Source organism: Cololabis saira, chromosome 7 (assembly GCF_033807715.1).
Source record: "Cololabis saira isolate AMF1-May2022 chromosome 7, fColSai1.1, whole genome shotgun sequence".
In the NCBI taxonomy this organism is placed as follows: domain Eukaryota; kingdom Metazoa; phylum Chordata; class Actinopteri; order Beloniformes; family Belonidae; genus Cololabis; species Cololabis saira.
The window spans coordinates 34134708-34154382 of NC_084593.1; the positions used below are offsets into that span (position 1 = coordinate 34134708).

Consider the following 19675-nt stretch of genomic DNA (forward strand, 5'->3'; position numbering starts at 1 on the left):
TCAGGTGAGAGCCGCACCGTTAGCCAGGACTCGGTGCACTCAAGAGGACCAGAGGAAGGATAAGCCCGTCTGCCTCAGATGATACTCCACAGAGAGGCTGAGAGTTCAAGGCTCTTCTTGAAGATGGCCAACAAAAGAAACCTACAGCTGAGTCCACCCACACATGGTCACACTTTTGTATGATCCTCTTTAACTGTGCTTGTCTAAGAGCTTTCCTGTCATGTTTGAGGAATGGAATTGAAAAGCATCATTTTGCCAATGCCTCGTTGTAGAACCGTACAGTAATGTGCACATACGGTGCACACAAGGTGGGCTTCCAAGATTAATACACGTATTGTTCATGTTCAACCCCTTCTTCCTATTTATGTTTGTTAGTTGTTGAATTTTAGTGTGAATGATTGTGATAGCCCCCCCTCCCTTTTCATCTTTCCAGGGTGAATGTCCCTTCTAGCAGCGTGGGTGGGTGGGAGGCTGATGCAGACAGTTGTCATAAGGCAAGCTGGATAATATTTCTTTAATGAGGCGAGCCAGACATGCCACCTGGAACCCCAGCAGCCGCAGTCTTTCTCCACCATTACCAAGAGTCTCCTTTTTCTGTCTGTGCTTCTTCATGTGAACATCTCTAACTTAATTTCTTTCGTTGCAACATTTTCTGAGTACTGCAAAAGGAGTAAAAAAAAAAAAAACCCAACAAAAAACAAACTCCTTTTCTGTCTGTAAATATTTATCCAGCTCCCAATTTCATAACAATGAAATAAGAATCAGTACGTTGCCTAGCAGAATCCATCACCTTCATCAGACACAGCCGTACAAAAATTTCCATAACAAATCAAGCCAACACTGGGAAAAATATATACCTGCCATAAACGGAGGAGAACACTTATACGAACAGCCACACAACGGCTGCTCCATTTATTTCCTCACACACAACATGCCCACGGTAAGGAAATCCACGGTCCCCGCCTACACGCTGCCAGAAACCTCTGGCTCTGTACCAGAGCAGACGGGAACGCTGCTCTCAGTCCAACACTTGGAAACCGCTTATGGCAAAGGAATGAGTGTCCTCTAATGTTTTCCCTTATGTTAATCCAGGTGAGCAAACACCTAAGAATGAGAGCACTCATTTATTTGCTACCATCGGATCAGATAAGGAGGGCTGGCTGAGTATGTAGCAAGGCGTGACACCATGATTTCATCTGCTCCTCTGTGTGCACAGTGATGAGTCTATAGCTGCTGTTGGAAACAGATGAAGGCTGGCAGGATGCAGCAGAGGAAGAAGTGTTTGTGTTTTGATTGTGAATCTAAATTAACTGACAAATTTGCAGATGTTTGCAAGATTAAATGTATTGCTTATCTTGATATATGTTTATATTGCCCTTGTCCCTATGTGACCTTATGACCACTGCATTCAATTTCCACATCTTTCCTCTTTTAACCCTGAGTGTTTTTCAGACTTTTTGTGTTCCTTATTCCTCATGCTGCTGTTGCTTGGGATTGCTACGTCCATCACTGCTACGCTGCTGGTTATTTCCTCCAATTTATCAGTCTGGATTTCTAAATCCCACAGGGTTTTTATTCTTTCATATGCCACCACACTTAGAGGTATCTCCTGTCTTTATTCTGGGATCTAACCCATATTCCTCACAGATGTTCCTATACACTATTCTGTATGCCACACCTGCCTGCATCTTACATCCTGCTGTTATGTCCATCCTGCCTATAGCAGGAAACTTGTCTGGTGAGACGAACCGCAGCCTCTCTGTTCTTGTGCTGCTTATAACTAATGCCTCGTGTGAGGATTCAGATCAGCCTCCAGTCACTGCTAGGACTTCTTGATATCAATTCAATTCAATTCAATTTTATTTATATAGCGTCTAATACAACGGATGTTATCTCTAGACGCTTTCCAGAGATCCAGAACATGAACATAAACATATCAGCTGCTTCTTCAGGCTCCTGATGGCACGTGGATGCAGATGCATCTTTTGTGGGTTTTCTTCATGACTGGGACATTCAGTTAGGACTGCATGGATGGTGGTTTTGGTGTTCACCAATCTTCCGTTTGGTGTTCCGTCTCGTGGCGCTGGACTTGGGTTGAACCCCTCCATGCAATATGAGGAGGTTTCCTGTCTTCACATCAGCGGTTTCCATCTCCTCCTGTGGCTAGGTTACTACATTCAGCGGTAAGCCTGTGTTGAAACAATCGATTTTCCGATTCTAAATTGATTCTCATATTAATTCCTAAAAATCGATTCGTATGTCTAAAGATCGATATTTTTTTTTTATTTTTTTTTTCCAATCATTACATTACAACTTTTGGTATATTTGTGTTTATGCCCAAAAAAGGATGTTTTGTTGGACACAATGTTTCTGCCTTTACATATGTTTAAAAGTATGGAAACATTAAAGTTTTTTAGTTATATTTGCATAAATTGTCTATATTTCATTACTTTATATACTGTCTTGGGGTTACATTTGCATAAAATGCTAAAAACCAAATTCTAAAAAATGTAAAACCTGAAAAAGACCGAAAATGGAAAAAAATTAAACCGGAATCTGGGAAAAAATAAAAGCGATTTCATATGTCCTCTGTTTGCTGCCCTGGATCTGTTTGGTAATTCTGCCCCACACGATGTTTCTGAAAGCAGTTATATCAGCATTCTGGGAGGTGATTGGTCCTTACAGCATCATTAGCTGCCAATACTTGCTGTTTAATCTCAATATAATACTAGTACTAATATGTTGCAAAACTACAGTCATATAATTCATGCAACAGCTCAAAAAACTGTTTTAATAACACTAACCCAAATCAATATCGGAATCGAATCGGATTGAACCAAATCCTGATAATCGATTCTGAATCTTAAGAATCGGAATCGAATCTTGACATTTGAATCGATCCCCAGCCCTGTTATGCAGAATATCCTAATTACTGAAAGGGCATATGTGGTTATGGTCTAGATGTTGTTCTTCCAATGGCTTTTCAGGACCTGCCTTACTTTTCGTAGGCACTTGGCTGTGTCCGACTTCCTCACAGCCTCTTTATAGTTGCCATTTGCTTGCGATGTGCAAGACAGGAGCTGACCATAATGACAGGGCATAAGCAGAGATACCAGAAATGACAGCAAAACATCTCTCAGCATATTTCATTTTATGTTCATTCAGCTTAGGTGCTGATGAAAAACGCTGAGGTGCTGCATCCCAGTCTGACAATGATTTTGCAAACACTGCTCTTTTCTCGTGCATTATGTTTGCTACAATGATTTAAGCGTTGGAAGAATCAGTGACAAGGTTTTCTGAAACCGAAATAAAGCATAACTTTCATGCATCATAACACTAGAGCAAACATATACTGTGTTACTTTGTTTCTCACCTTAATGTCTATTGTGTCATGACGAAAGGCAGGGATGTTTAGCTTATTTGTAGAGGAGTAAATCACTCGAGGATGATTTGTTAGACTGTTCTATAGAGGATTGGTTTGACAAGATGCTTACTGTATATAAAAGAGCCGTTACACAATATTCACTCCTGGATAACCATGTCAAGAGGTCGACATTTTGAGAAAGAACTCTACCGCTATACATCTGGTTCTACTTATGACCTGGATGTGCAAGAGAAAACACTTATGGCAGTTGGGGAAATACATGGCGAACAGTGCCGGAGGATTTTTTGTTTCTCTGTCATCACTCAAAAATGTGGAAACCAGATGCTGATTCCTGCTGATTCAGTTGATGCTGCAGGAGATACTTTACTCACCAGACTGCAGACACCACAAAGTCATGGACAATGTTATTGCAATAGTCGAAAAATAGACACATTTAATTAAAGCCATGCATCTTTATTCATCATTAAAAAAAAAGACAAAACAAACTCTCTGAAGTCTCCCCGATGCAAACAATGCAGGCACAAAACCTGACGGTGTGCACATGCTTATAATGAAAAAGTAAATAAATGAAAAAAATAGCATCAATCCATCCTTGTTCATTGTTTGAAATAAAATAAAAGAACAAAACGACACAATGTCATGACAGAGAACCATTAGCTAATCCACCAGGGCTCCTTCAAAGCCAAGGGCGCCATGGGAACAAACTGTGCCTGTCAGGCCGGTGCTGGAGTTTGTGACATCATGTAAATGTCCGTGTGTGTTTGACTGTGAATGTGCTGAGAGCTTCATGTTCCCAGATCCCATCCAAGGCTTAACACTCAGCTCACACTGAGCTGCAGACATCCATGGAAACTTACATTCGGCATGCTCCAATACGCAAAAGTCAACCGTTTATTAAATACAACGTCACAGATGAGGTTTATGTGTAGAATTAAACCCTGAGCTATTTTGCCTTCACAGGTTGTTTTAAACTGTGAAATGAAATAAGGTTAGAACACAAAGTCTTCCCACTAATGTATTTAATATGGTGAAGCTTTTTTTTACGCAAGTGATAAATGAGTGGTTTGGCCTTGAGCGGCCCTGTTGAATAAAAGAAAATTCCCTTTGGTGGATATAGATAATAAAACATCAGCAAACTTGTGTAACTGACATATCTTTTTTGTTTTTACCGTTGATTTAGGAGATCAGAACTTTACTTTCTTTTCAAATGTGCTGTCAGTCCTATTATTGAGACATCACTATAACATTCACCGGTTGTGAGGATATTCTCGGACATGTGTTAAGGGTTGAAGTGAGGGAGGATTAACAGCATGTTTGATGATGTGGTTCAGAACTGAAGTGACTAATACAGATGAAATAAGGAAATATAGCAAATGAAGAAAGAAAAAGGTGGATAACTGCTTGATCTACCAGGTCACAGCTGTCCACTTGTGTTGCAGCTCCTCTTGCCTTATCACTTATTTCCTTTCCAGATATCTTTTTGACTCCCCGTGGAGCATCTGATGCTGAGTCATCGTAGCTGGTACTTAAAGGCCTGGACACCTGTGGAGAACCTGCATCCCCCGATCCTAGTGAAGAGCTCTCATTAGGGCACTCGTCAGTGTGTGGGATGAACTGTTGGGCCTCGCCTGATATCTATCTGACTGTGCTGTTGGTTCAATGTGCCTGTTGGGAAAAGCTACACATTTACATCTGTTATACCAGATAGGTGTCGCGTTGGACACAATTTTGCTACCAGTTTTGGACTTTTGAATGACAGTCTTGTCCAAGTCGTAGCAGAATCCATCTATTTTTGCTGTCAGACACATTCGTCAGTTTGCAACACAGCTAGAGAGGAAATCTATCTATGTTAGGATTAAACTGGAGGTTCAGAGAAATCCAAGTATACATGCGCGAGAGGACTATCAATTCTTCCGGTAAAATTGGTAAACAAGCGCGAAGGAGGACAAGAACATGCAAAAATATGGACGCTAATGATGCAGCAGCTCTGTATATTTCGTACACACTAAGCCTGATCATGTTGCAGGTAAGATGCACACAAAGTCTCCCTCTTCTTCTTCTGTTCCCGTGTTGTTGTGATGCAGTGATGCTCGTCACTTCCGGAAGGGGGAGCCCCGGGGCAGTCGGTAGCTCGGTTAAGAGTGGGTTGCGTTTACATGCTGGAACATATCGAATTAGGGCCGCATTATCTGGCACTAAAAGCTCAATCTCAAGAGCTTCAATTCGGACCAGCTAAGGTGTATAATTGACTTTTACAAATTTTAAATCGGTTGGATTAAGGCAACAGTTGGACCTTCTGTTAGTGCATGTAAACGTACTGAGTGTAACCGATCTGCCAAGGAATTTTGTCCTCGGTATGAGCAGCCATCGGTACTTTCAAGTTAGTGGACTCAGCTATTTGGCTGAAAGCAGCATTAAGGGGGGGGGCTCAGGTTTCACCCGTCCAACAATATAAAGTCACTTGGCTCTTCTTCCCGGGCAGTTTCACAACCATTCACACTTTGACTCATGTGATCAACACACCTCACACGCTGACACGCTGATTAAACAAGTTTTTTCTCTTCTGTTGTCTTCATTAATCATATATACATATATTTGTGAGATGTGGACATGCTGTATCTCTAACGAGGCAGAATAAGGGAAAACATCTGTGTAAGACTGCAGAGCTTTAAGCTCCTCTGTCTCACACACACACACCAGGGTGTCTTAATAACTGTTCCTTCTCACAACACCTTGTATATGCAGCTAGTACCGTGAGAATACCTGATTAGGTGGAAGAACAGTTTAATTGACCTTCTTCACAGCAGACATCTTGACTTAGTAAACACGGGCACTAATAACATCACTAATTGCTGCATTTAATTCAAGCGTACCTGTTTCACTGGCCTGACATTGTGCCTGCTGAGTCAATGGCGAGGCCTTCATTAGTGGTTTAAGTTACATCTGTGTTCTCCTGCTATGAAGTTAAGGAAGTGCTGTGTGAAGGTCTTCGACAGCTGTGAATAAAGTTTAAAAGGAAGATCCCAGCTTCCATCGAATTTCATCTGAAATGCGGACTCGAGGAATGATATGTAATGTTAGGCACAGGTCAGTTTAAGACTTGTTTTGTTTACCTTTGTTTGTGTTTCCTTTGGCCTGATTTGTTTGGACACATCCAAGTACTGTCATCGTTTCTTGATTCTGAGTAAAATGGTCATGTTGAAGCCCACATGAGAACCTGCGTGTAACTGTATCCAACCTCGATCTGAGTGAAAAGTGAAGTACTTGGATGAGGAATCATGACTATTGCCCTGTGGACATTTGATTTGATTGTGCTCATTTTCTAAAGCAAAGCAGAAGCTTTCGCAGGACTGAATTTAGGCTGAGTGTGTGCAAAGAACACACTCAGCCAAGGAAAACACAGATTTACAAAGATTTGGAGGCTGGGACAGGCCTGAAACTTAGATTTGCTGAAAGACTCCAGCTCCCCTCTGTGCATGCATTGTTTATTCCTTAGTGGAAGGGCTTTTATTTACAATCTGTGAAATATGTCACGCTTGTGCTTATGAGTGTGTGTTTCTCCTAATAATTTTTGAGGATTGCGTTTGCAATACTGTTCATCTCCAAGTGTGCGCAGGCACACGCGTATCTACACACTGGCATATTTCAAATATGAAGCTGCCTTTCAGCCAAGAAGTGGGAAGTGATTTATAAAAACGGCTTTATGGAAAGGCTTCCAGCAAGCAGCGAGAACAGACCGCCGTATAACTGCTGGAAATGGAGACTGGGAAATCAGCTGGAGCTGATATTATAGATAGAACCGCAATCAATAAGGCTGGATATTGCACAGGCAGATCAGGATAAAGAAGCTCTACCGTGTGAGCACAAGGATTTGTTTCAAACAGGTGATTTGTTTCAAACTGCTCCTTAGTTGCTCTAAAACCGATGAAAGGCTTATTACAGTTAGAAGGTCGAAAAATATTACATAAATCTAAGTTTAAGCATACTGATATCAGCCGCTGAACACAAAATATGCAATTGTTATTCACTGTCACGGTATACAGAAATAATGAATCTCCATTTTACTAAAAAAGAACAAGTAACTTCTCTCAGCCTTTTCTGTCATCTAATTAAAAAAAACAACAACAGACAGTTCATTAACAGAGAAAGGCACAGCACAGACCATCGGGCCAATTTCTATGTTTCTAAGTTTAAATATTGAAAAAAGCCATAGTATTTTATTCTTCCCTTTTTGAACCGATCCCTTCTTGACTGACTCGTGTCAGTCTGAGGTAGGGCTGTTCGATTTTACCCTAAAATAAAATCTCGATTTTTTTCTCTCAAAATCCGATTTTCGATTACGATTATTTTGTGAATTGACAAAAGGCAAAGAAATGATTTCAAATATGCTGTTTTTTTATTGCACATTTGCCCCATTGGGCTTTAAGTGCAAACTTTGCTCTTATTAAACCAAAAATGAATGAATAAAGTGCAAAACTCTGTAAAATAAGTTGAAAAAAAGTTTTAAAAAATATAATAAAATATAAAGTTTTATCTCTGAAAAAGAAAAATCAGCAAAAGGGCCTCTTCGAGGGGGCACTTGACGCAGGTATTGAGAGGTATTTCCAACAATCATTAATGTGGTATCAATCATTAATATGTGTGCAGACAAGGTAAAAAAAAAAATTTTAAAAAAAAAGTGAAAAATCGATTTTACGATTTTCACGTTTTAACATCGTTCTAATTACATAATCGCGATTACGATTTAAAATCGATTAATCGAACAGCCCTAGTCTGAGGCTGCTTGTCTGTGAAACCAGCTTGCATTTCTGTCTCGGTGAGTCAGCTCGCCTTATTTATTCCTGCATGATTATTCTAAATGACCAGCACAGCCAAACGTCACAACACACTTTATCACCCTTCAAGACAACAGCAATGCGAAGATGACCTGAGTGTAGCACGATCAATTCACATGCCAGATTTCAAAGTCCTCCCTCATTCAGATTGAAAGTCCACTAATTGTCTTGACAAATATAAAGTGACAACCGTGGAAAAAAAACAACCTATATCAACATCAAGTATGCAATAAATAACTCTGATACCAAAATGTAGTTTAGAGAAGATGCTCAGTATCAGATCACAGATATCAAATGTGACATGTGGATGAAAATGGAAGATGCAGATGAAGTGTGGGCGACGCGGTACCTGGCATGAGGGGCTGTCCAGTCATTCCCATGGGAGGCATCCCCAGGTTGTTCATGGCTGTGGCCCAGGGATTGGGATCAGACATTGGCATCGTCATCGAGTTGGAGTCCATTGTCATGTTGCAGATACTTTCTGCAGAAAAGAAAACACACAACAATGTATTGTGAGAAGGGTTAACGTTATTCCTGTGAACTTCTGGGCCTTTTCTATTACTGAAATAAGATGCATGAACCGTAACAATTGATGCAGCTTTGCAAGGGGTTATGGGCCATTTCTGCTAAAAATAGATTTTCAGATGGATGTTACATCGTCCATTTAAATAGGCAACTTCTTTGTAAGTCACACAGAACCGTCACGGTAAATCACATAGTGTTGATGGCAGCATGTCTCTCCAAAAATCCAATTTTCTGTAGCACCTTCACGCATATGTACATCATTCATATCACTGAGTCACCCACACACAAGCAAGACACTGCCCTTCTCATCTTAAGGTGATAGCAAGCTGGATATTTGTTCTCATCTTTGTAATGTATTGTAGAACCTGGGTCTGCTTTTCCCAAAATAAATGCAAACATTGACTCATCTGACCAAGGGTTCTCTGGAAGAGGTCGGCGCAAAATGGTACGCCAACCGGAAGCAATTAAGCTGCTTTCAGACTTTGATTTTCAGTCAGCTGATCATTGGCCTGTTCAGATTACATGACTCGCTGTTTCCTTTTCACATTAGATGACTAGTTGCAGATGCACTACAGGATTTGAGAACAACTCTGTGACCCGACTGGTCTCTAAAACCACATTATATCGATGAGGAAAGGAGGCATAACCACACGGAAAACATGTCTGATTATCTGAAAATGTTCTGAGGGAGGACACAAACAATGCAAGGGGTTTGTGCTAAGATTTGTTCAGAACACAAACAGAAAAGTGCAAAGAACACCTGCAAAGGAATGGATTGGCACAACTGCACGCCCTGCCTTGCTTCGCTGATTTCTCCATTTGTGATTAAGGTGAACTCATCAAATGCCTTGCTCACTCTTGGCTGTAGCTCAAACACGTGTTCCTCCAGTGGAATTCCTTTTGCTTGATTAAAATCTGTCGGGCGCCGGTAATGACTTGCCGTTTTTGTTAAATCTTTGTGCCAACTGCCGATCTCCAAATAATTTGCCACCGATGCATGAATGAGCCACACAATTGGCAAAATTGTGCCTAAAATCCCCCACTTTGAAAGAGCCATCAATATTTAGGAGATGCTCCTTTTATACTCAATTCCTACATTCGAATCCGTCACCAATTGATCTGGTGATAGTATAATCTTTCAGAACTGTAGCGTGCAAACTTTTCAGTTTTTCCTACCTCTCGAACATTTGAAAACTGTTGCTGACATCAAATATTAAATTAATTTGCAACTCTAATTTTCTTGTCTCTTACACTTTAAACCCAGTAACACATCTAAAGACTTAAATTTGGGATAGTTTTTGGGTAAATAGAGCTGGCACTTCTGATCCAGCCTCCAGTGGTCTGAAACCGTGAAGATGAGAAGTTGTGTTTCGCATGGTGGGATCCCAAAGTGGCAGCGTGGCGTTGCCTTGGTATCTCTGGCAGGTTCCTTTGAACAAATTGTTCTTTGGTGTGTTTTCTCTCCGAGGGGAGAGCAGGGGAGAGGGAGGGGAGTATTGTCACCCTGCAGTCTGTCTCACACTACACTGATTTCAAAAAGGCCTGTCACAGAGAATCTATTCATCTTGGTTTTGTTGTTTGCTTGGTTTCCTCAACCTTTTGCCACTTCCTGTCTCCGTGACCTGTGCTAAGAGCCCACTGGAAATGAGGCTGTAGCGCTGAGAAAAAATAAGGGCAAAACTTGAATATTTTGGCTTGTAGCGCCAATATTGACAAATGGATTTAGATTACGAATTAGGCCTGTGTTGAAAAGATCGATTCTCCGATTTTAAATCAATTCTCATATTAATTCCTAAAAATCGATTCATATGTCTAAAGATCGATTTAAAAAAAAAAAAAAACATTTTTTTTTTTTCATCATTACATTACAACTTTTGGTACTTCTTTGTTTATATCCAAGAATCCTTTCCTTTAAATATGTTTAAAGGTATGAAAACTTTAAAGTTTTCAGTTATAATTGCATAAATTGTCTATATTTCTTTGCTTTATATACTGTCTTGGGGTTACATTTGCATAAATGTTAAAAACCAAATTCTCATAAATGGGGAAAAAATAAAACCGATTTCATCCGTCTCTGTGAGCTGCCCTGGATCTGTTTGGTAATTCTGACCCACAATGTTTCTGAAAGCAGTTCTATCAGCATTCTGGGAGCTGATTGGTCCTTACAGCATCATTAGCTGCCAATACTTGCTGCTGGATCTCAATATAATACTAGTATTAATATGTTGCATAACTAGACAGTCATATAATTCATGCAACAGCTGAAAAAACAGTTTTATTAACAGTAACCCAAATCAATATTGAATTGGATCGAATCAAAGCGTGATAATCGATTCTGAATCTTAAGAATCGCCCTATTACTAATATATCTACATAAACTGTACACCAGTCAGGACTCCAGTGGAGTGTCACAGTTTTTACTTAAAAGCCTGAGCAAGAAAATAAAGTGTAAAATAGGATTATTGTGGCATTAAGCATAAATTCTCATCCTATCAGACGTTTGTCAGACAGTCTGCTACTAAACCTTGAAAAACTTTTTTTTCAGCCCAATAAATATTCATACATCATATTAAACTGACACCCCCAGACTTTTCCACTTTCAAGTGTTGCACAATAAAGCAAATATATTTAGGAGCGCCCAATAAAACCCTGCAGTAAGGTCAACATGAACATTACATACATCAACTGGCAGCTTGTTTCCTCCCATCTACGGCCTATTTCACAGCACTAAATGCTTTTACATTCTCGCCTCTGGTCGACCTCTTTCTGTCAGACAGACCTGTAAATTACTCTGAGTGCCGGCTGAGTGAAGCTGCCCTCGTCTGCAGTGCCCGAGCCAACTCTGCTGTTCATAATGAGAAGAGGGACACCGTGCTCATACTTCACACACCACAGACGGTCTTGAGGCACAACGGACCGTGGCGCCATCATGCATACTTGGACGTGTGTCTTTCTGAAAAAGGACAAGTATGCTGGTATTCCTGGTGCTCAGAGACAGCTGGGAACGTGTAATAACGCCGTGTGCCTCGTCGCCTGCCTCTCCGAGCCGGTAATTGCATCGACGTCTGCTGTCACCGCCACAGAGAGGCCTGATAAAACCCAGTGTGTCTGTACGTCGCTGTGATAATGATGCTGACGAAGACTTCACAGGCTTGTTAACTAACAAAACCCCATGAACCGGGGACACTTTCCCAGAATTACAATGTGGGACGAGCTATTTTACAACAGTTTTATTACAGTTTACAGTAAAATCACTGCTGCCCCTGCAGAGCTGATGAGTACACCCACTCGGGGTTTAACTGCTGGAGTCCTTAGTCCAATTCAGTCTCTTAGCTCAGTCAGAAATGAACTCAATTACTAAATTACAGCAAAATCATCCTTCAAACATGAGCACTTCAAGGCAGCACAGACAGAAATACTGTAATAAAAATTTGTTCAAGTTATATAGCAAAATAAAACTGTGCTGTAACTGAAATTAGCATTTTTGTCCGCTATAAAAATAAAAAATTAAAATGGTCTATGAATTTTTCGACTCATCTAATTTACCGTATTTTTCGCAATATAAGGCGCACCTAAAAAGCCTTTAATTTTCTCAAAAATCGCCGCAGTAACGCCACTAAAAACGGCAGTAACAGCGGTTTCACAAAGGCAGGAATCGTCATAGACGTTCAAGACAACAGCAGCGACGCTGACTCTCATAATGTTGATGGAGCCAGGACCGTTGGATGCTGTTCTATTCCGACACAGAGGAAGAAGAATTCCAGGGATTCGGGGATAAACTGAAAAAGTTCCTCTCTGCGTTTGTTTTGGGAGTGAACCAAGTTTTCAGAAAGCTGGTTTTTATTTTGTTGATAAAGTTTGACTTACATTACTTTTCTTTTTTTATTCCCTGTAGCGCATCTCCATCAGGTAGATATATAACTCACCCCCAGCCACTACAGTACAGTATCTTACTGTATATTCCATGCTCCTTATAATGCAGTGCACCTTATATATGAAGAGAGTTTTAAAATGGGCCATTTATTGAAGGTGCACCTTTTAATACGATGCATCTTATGGTGCAGAAGATACGGTACTGATATAAATGAAAAGACGACCAGAATCCATTTGTGTTCCTCTGGAAAGGAAAGGACACTCGCTGCTGGAACAGCTCACCTTAAAAGCCCCACGTATACAACTTGCTGGCTCACAGGAGTTCAAGTGTTCTTCAAGTGCAGGTGGATTTATTCCCACTAAGGCAGCTGCTGACAAATAGTCTGGATTTGATAATCTTAGCCTTCACCATTCATCTGTTTGTGCAGCCGCACCCATTAAGTATCCTCAGTTTCACGCCACTTTTTCCTTATTCTTTATTAAAACCTCTGCTTCTGTTCTGTGTCGTGGATCCACTTCAGACGCATCCTGGCTTCCGCTGTCTTCGTTTTCCCAAAACACACACTCATATGTACACGGTCTTTCTCCTACACTATAAATCAATTTGACATCTCAGACATGCACCTCTATATGCCAGTCACTCGGGACATTTGATTTAGGTAAGACAATATGTCCTTGAGGGCCAGACTGGACTTTGATCCTGCTAAATGTGCCACACAACACTATCACATCGATTATGTGGAGCTTGGGGAGGAATAACAAACAGGAGCTGAAACTTTAACAGAAGGACCACACAAGCGAGGAAACACGGACGAACACGAAGCCCATAAGATAACCTTGCCAGAACGGAGAAACAGGAGCGAGGCGCCAACTCTCAATAAACAAGGTATCCCCTTGCATGCTGCTGTGATACGGGAATTCCCCCTGAGCGATCAATACAGTATATCTTTATCGTTATCTTTAAAGAGATGTTGAAAAAATGTTTAAAAAGAAAAAGGCACGTTTTCACGAGGTTAATAACCATAAAATAGATTTTTCTTTAAAAATTTGTACTAACTGAAGTGTTAACCTCAAGGTCAAACTGTTGGATAAAGTAAAGATGAGTAGTAGCCTGAAGGAAGAGAAGATCATAATTATTTTTAGCATGTGCAGTTGAGACCCCGTGACAAGGAGAATAAAGATTAGAGGTTTAAAGACGTGAACTTTAGTGATAAATCCAACTAAGCTTGGCAGGATTTACACAGAGGTACAGAGGTAACATTAGTCTGTTGTTGTGAGATGAGCCATCACTGTTTTCAAACGTGACACTCTTATTCTGAGTTCTAATTAGACACACACACACAGAAATGAACTCACAGATCACAATAAGTCTAAAAGAATTGATTTGAGTGAAAAATTGATTATGAATTTGCAAACACTAACTGAGAGACCACACCGTGTGCAGGTCTAACCCTCATCATGAGACATACGCTGGATTGCCCGAGGCAATTAAAGTGATGAGTTATTTTGATTCAGCGAGAGTCCAATCAGCCCAAGGCTTTCCTTCATTCTCTTCAGGCTGTGACCAGCTTTTAGCTTCTCTAAAAGCTCCCCCAGGAGGCAGATAGGAAATTAAGTCATTTAAGGGCCCATTGGCCGGAAGCCCCAACAGCAAGCAGAGACACTTGGGGCCATTTAGTCTAAAATATGCAAGGTTTTGACTGCTAACCACAGGCTTATTACAGCCCCTAGAGTGTACATTCAAGTGGGAGCTCGAGAGATGAGGAATGGCGATTCAAAGAGAAAGAATAGGTGATGTTGATGCTGATAAGACAAAATGAAAAGAAAGAAGTAGGAAGTGGTTGTTACACTCCCATGAAAAGGAAAGTGCAGGTCTTGGGAGCTACAGCAGTTGTCTGCCGACTGGAAAGTTGGTAATTAAAGGCTTGGGCACACAAGTCTGCATGCTGAACTTGCCTTTGGGCAAAAGGCTGAACCTTTGATTAGCTCCGATGTTTTCATTGGTGTGTAATTGTGCTATGGGGATGGGTGAATGTGGCTTGTATTATGAAAGCATTTCAGTGTTTTAGGACAGGGAGGGCGGCACATTATATAAATCTGGTCCTTATCAGGGCTGTTGTAAAATCATGTTCAGACGAACAACCAAGGATGACATTATACACAACATGTTTTTTAACTGTAGGTTAGACTGAGTTGACAAAACAATCACTTCTCTAAGATTACTGCTCAGGTCTTTATTTCTTGGCATTGTGTTACCACACGCTGCAACACGCTCCAGAGCAGCAAACTTTACCTTCTTAATTACTATCACGGTTGTTTTTCCTCTACAGACACAATCACAGCATTTTATCATTTGTTTTACATTTTCTTGTTTAAATGTATACATAGTACTTAATATGGTGCGTTGTTGTTCTTATGTTATCTTATCTTATGTGCAATATTCTTCCATCCATTCAAGTGCAATATTCTTCCATCTATTCATGTGCATTATTATTCTCTCATTCACTCATTTTCATAGTGTATATATATATTTATGTTTCCTGTTTCTCATTTTGTTGTTTACACAGTCTTTGTTTACAAGACTTGTTTATAGTCTTTGCATGTGTGCACTTTTACAGAGCTGCTGCCTAATCTCATTGTACCAGTATAATGATAATAAAGGCTATTTCTATTTTTATATGAAATTGTATTTGCCTTATATTAACACTTTTCCCCCCTTTTTTAATTATGGCGTGACATGTACAACCTAAGAAGTGAAAACTTTCTGTTCCTGACTGCATCTTAAACTGAACTCCAGTGAAGCACAGCACTATTATGAGAGTAACTGCATAATTTGTTGCCCCAAGTGGACACAGATTTCATGATGTCAAGAAATATGTGCAGAAAGAACATTCAGCAGACCCACCGATTCTTGCTGCAGGTCTATTTTTATTCATGCATGCATTCATTCATTCATGCATTCATTCCTAAGTGTTGAAAATGGCAGCAGTGGGACTAGATTAAGTGTTGAAACCTTGTAAACCCTCTTTGCCTCCTGTGTCCTCCAGTCTGCCAGCCCAAGCAGCCAGATCAAACATCACTAGTGAAACATTTCGACCGGCTCAGAAATGGAAGACAGCTGAGTTGAGAGTTCAGCAAAGGCAGCTTCTGGCGATTGTCCTGTGGCAGGAGAGTGGAATGAGTGGCATGGAAATCCGCATACACTAATCTGTCATCTGACACTGTTGTGCCCACATGTCTGAGGAGGCCAAGTTCATCCCGCTGCGGTGCACTGAGGACTGCTCGTTTGGTTAATGTCACTTAAAAGTCCTCATGTGTCATTACTTTGATATGTTATGGCTTTTTAATTTTATCACTTAAAAACACCTCTTCAGCACTTTTTGCTGAAATAGTTTTGCCTTTGTGAAACAATTTATTATTGAAGAGACCATTTTAGCTTGTTCCATGTTTTCTGACTTATCTGACTTATGTTATAATGATTAATTATTGTCTTACTTGTGACTGGGGTGCAAAAACTGAGTTGAAAGTATGTAATTGCAGAGCCTCGCAGGATTTGCGGGATACTCAGTGGATTTTATTCCCCTTTTGTGGCTCTAGTGGCCTTAATTGAAAGTGGAATGAAAAGAAATAGAGCAGGGAAGGAGTGGGAGCGAGTCGGAGGGAGTGGGATAGTGGGATTGTGGGAAATGTAGCAAAGGGCAACAAAAAAAGGGCTGGCTGCACATGGATGGTCGGCTCCGTATATGGGGTGCTCGCTCAACCTAGTGAGCTATAGCACGATAAGATCAATGTTCGGGGTGCAGAGACCCGCGCCACCTTTGAGGTCGGGCTTAAAACTTTCCTCTCGTGATAAAGCTCATAGTAAAGAGCTGGCTCAGGTTCCCTGAAACATCCTTTTAGTTCTGCTTCTATAGAGTCAGACAGACCTCCCATGATGCTCTTGGCTCTTTCATCACTCTGCTCTCTTTACCATTTTTGTATGCATATGTACTTATTATTGCAATTACCATCGTTCTCTTTTGTGTCATAGGCAGATACCCTTGGACTAAACTCTCCGTGTTTGTTAGTCTTTCTTTCCTGTTATCTCAGACCCCCAGCTGGACCAGGAAGACGCCCCCCCTTCACAAGTCTGGTTCTGATGGTGAAGATTTGATGAACATTTCCTCAATGAGGCTATTTTTTTTTTTTAATGAATTGGCATTGTATGAATTTTGAATATGGACTCTTTTGGAAAGAGTTACTGAATAACAACCAATTTGACTGAATTGGAAAGTACAGGAACTAGATTGGATTGTACTTAATTTCACTGTATTGAACTTGTTTTCTGAGCGCTTAAAGGACCAATATTGTGAATTGAATTTCTCCCAGGCAGTTCTCATACTGTATCTACAGGAATTTGAGCAATCAAAAGACACTTGGGCTTTGTCCAAGTGTGCAATCCAATAATCCATGATCGCTATGTACTTTTATGAAGGGAACAATGAAGTGAACTGATCAGCACAATGAACTTTGTGCTTGTGTTATTTTTATCACTGCATTTCCCTGCGTCATTCCTGTCGCACAGATGACGTAACAGATCGCCATCAGTTGTGCACTATTCAGGGTATAACAATTCTCACTACATATTTAGACAGCACTAGAAAACAGCGACTGCACTATGGAGTGCACTACATAGTAAGTCCGGATTGATTTCAGCCACAGCTGATGTGACACATCTGCACTAAGGTTAACTGAATCTGTGACAGACACCCCGAACTACGGCCTTTTGCACTTATGCTAGGTGTAGCCGGAAATGAGTATAATAAGGCCACTTTAAACATTATGGGCCTTCTGTTGCAGGACACAATTAATTTTAAATATCAGCCCTCTATCCAAATAAAAAAATAAAATTGTGAATATTGTTGACCCAAGCCAGCAGAAATGAATAGAACGGAGAATCACTCTGAAAGATGATACATTTTTGACCTTCATCTTTTCCTAAACGCAGGTTTGCATGTAAGCATGTGTTTTATAGCACTTAGGAAGGTCAAAAGTTCATCTTACACATATTTTGTAGAATTTTACATCATAAGAACATACATGAGAGTAGAAAATCTTGCTTGAAGGACATCTCTAATGAATAATAAAAGACGCTCAAAACAGATATAAAGAATGTTCAAAAAGATGATCACTTTTGTGGTTTTTTTTCCATTACTTACGTCCCTAACATACACACACTCACACAGTTTCTGTTTAATAATGTATGACTGCCCTTCCGTTCACTCTTTTGATCTGTTAATTATGATAAAGCTGCTTGGGGTCTGGTGATTAGCGGTGGCGCAGTCAAGAGCGCCCTGAGTGTTATACTACAATACGTCTCAATAAGGATAAAAAAAAAAAAAAAAAAAAGGGACAAATTGGAGATGTAAGACCGTGAGTGGAGGCCTGAAGGAGGTCCGACCACATGGGGAAAACGGACCGAGGTAGAGTCTCCCCGCTGCTTCTCTTTCAATGACCACGCTGTATTCTGATGATTAAGGTCATTACTACCAGTTTTGAGCCACTACATTGGCAAAAAAATGCATTTTTCGAGGGGTTGGTTTTATGGTTGACAGCCAGGGCTTTTTATTCATTTATTCTTGTACGTTTTGAGCTTTCAGACTGGATTACTGAAATCCCTGCCTCCATTTACACACTTTCACAACACCTGTAAAGTGTAGCAGGACTGATCTCCTGCTACTCCCCCATGGTCACCCTGCCAGCTCAGTCTCTACATAGGGTTTTTGTTCCAATCGATTTTTTATTTAATTTAAAAGTGTTGTTCTTTTAATGGTAAAACTTATCCACAGATATTGTTAAAGATCAAAGGATATAGGGGATATTTCATTTCATTTTGCAACAAAAATAGTTCACAAAGGCAAATCAGGTGAAGCTATTGAAGCTGTCTGCGCAGTAACTTATTGTATTATGTCATTACTGAAACTTCATGACTGAAGGAGAATGAAAGAAAATTCTCACTATACCTGTATGAGGGGGGAACCTAGGCATCTGACTGCTCAGACAATTTGAACAGGAATAGGTTGCTTGAGTTGTTTTTCTGCCTTAAAATCCAAACATTATGCAAAATCTCCAATGAATGCCGACGAATCAAAGGGACACAAAACAACCAGGAGGCAAATGATCTCAGTCAACAGTCAATAAGCCATAAAACTGCTTCTTTTTCAATGTGATGGCAAACAGTGAAGGTGCTGCACTTGCATCCAAGGTTGTGACCACAGTTTTTGTGCTGTTGTGGGAACAAGGGTTGTCAAATTACAGAATCGAGTTGGCATTGGAGTTGGGACTAATGCATATCTAATGCAGATCAGCTGCTTGTTACAATCAATCCATACTCAAACAGCACCAAATCCTACTTTGTATGTAATCATTTACCAATTTGTGCGCCAGAGCCTCATCAGAATGTGATCAGTGCAATTTTCCACATGATTATTAATAAATCTAATTGCGAACCATAGCTGTATAGATTACATCAGTCTGAAAATCATTATTTATCAGCCACATTCATTGGTCACATTGCACAAAGAAAATAATTAAACTGAAAGCTAAGCATGTAGTACAGCATTGAGACCTTTCGATGAAAGCTTTTATGTTCCATGTTGTTTTTAGGGACTACAGCAGTGAAGTGATTCCTGACCCCGTAATGACCCATGCGTAAACATGTTATCACACTTTAATGTCTTAATTCAAGGAGGACGCAGGTACAAAGTTCTACCACTGATCCAAGGTTCTCAGTTTAGCTGCTCCACATTCAGCAATGCTCACATTAAACTGATAAAAATCATCTTTACTTTGGTGCATCCCGACATCTACACCGAGGGAGACTGGATAACGACGCTAATACAACAGAACAACGAATGTATTGTTCATGACTCAAACAACCTTTGTCCAGAAAGTACAGATAGTTCCCAGTTCCAGCTCCCTAAATGAATTTCATCTCTGGATTTGAAATGGCTCAATAATGCAACCGCATGATTGGACTCCACTATGAACCAAAGATGTCACCCTAGTGCACTTGTGC

At 40.4% G+C, this 19675-nt stretch overlaps 1 protein-coding gene across 4 annotated transcripts in view; it reads right to left on the reverse strand.

Annotated features, from left to right (window-relative positions):
- enox2 (ecto-NOX disulfide-thiol exchanger 2) overlaps positions 1–19675 on the reverse strand; it is a 184467-nt gene that overhangs the window by 50416 nt on the left and 114376 nt on the right. For all 4 annotated transcript variants that reach the window (XM_061725726.1, XM_061725725.1, XM_061725728.1 and 1 more), the window contains one exon: positions 8570–8701. In XM_061725726.1, the coding sequence (XP_061581710.1) occupies positions 8570–8701 (132 nt within the window). The remainder of the gene's footprint in view (positions 1–8569; positions 8702–19675) is intronic.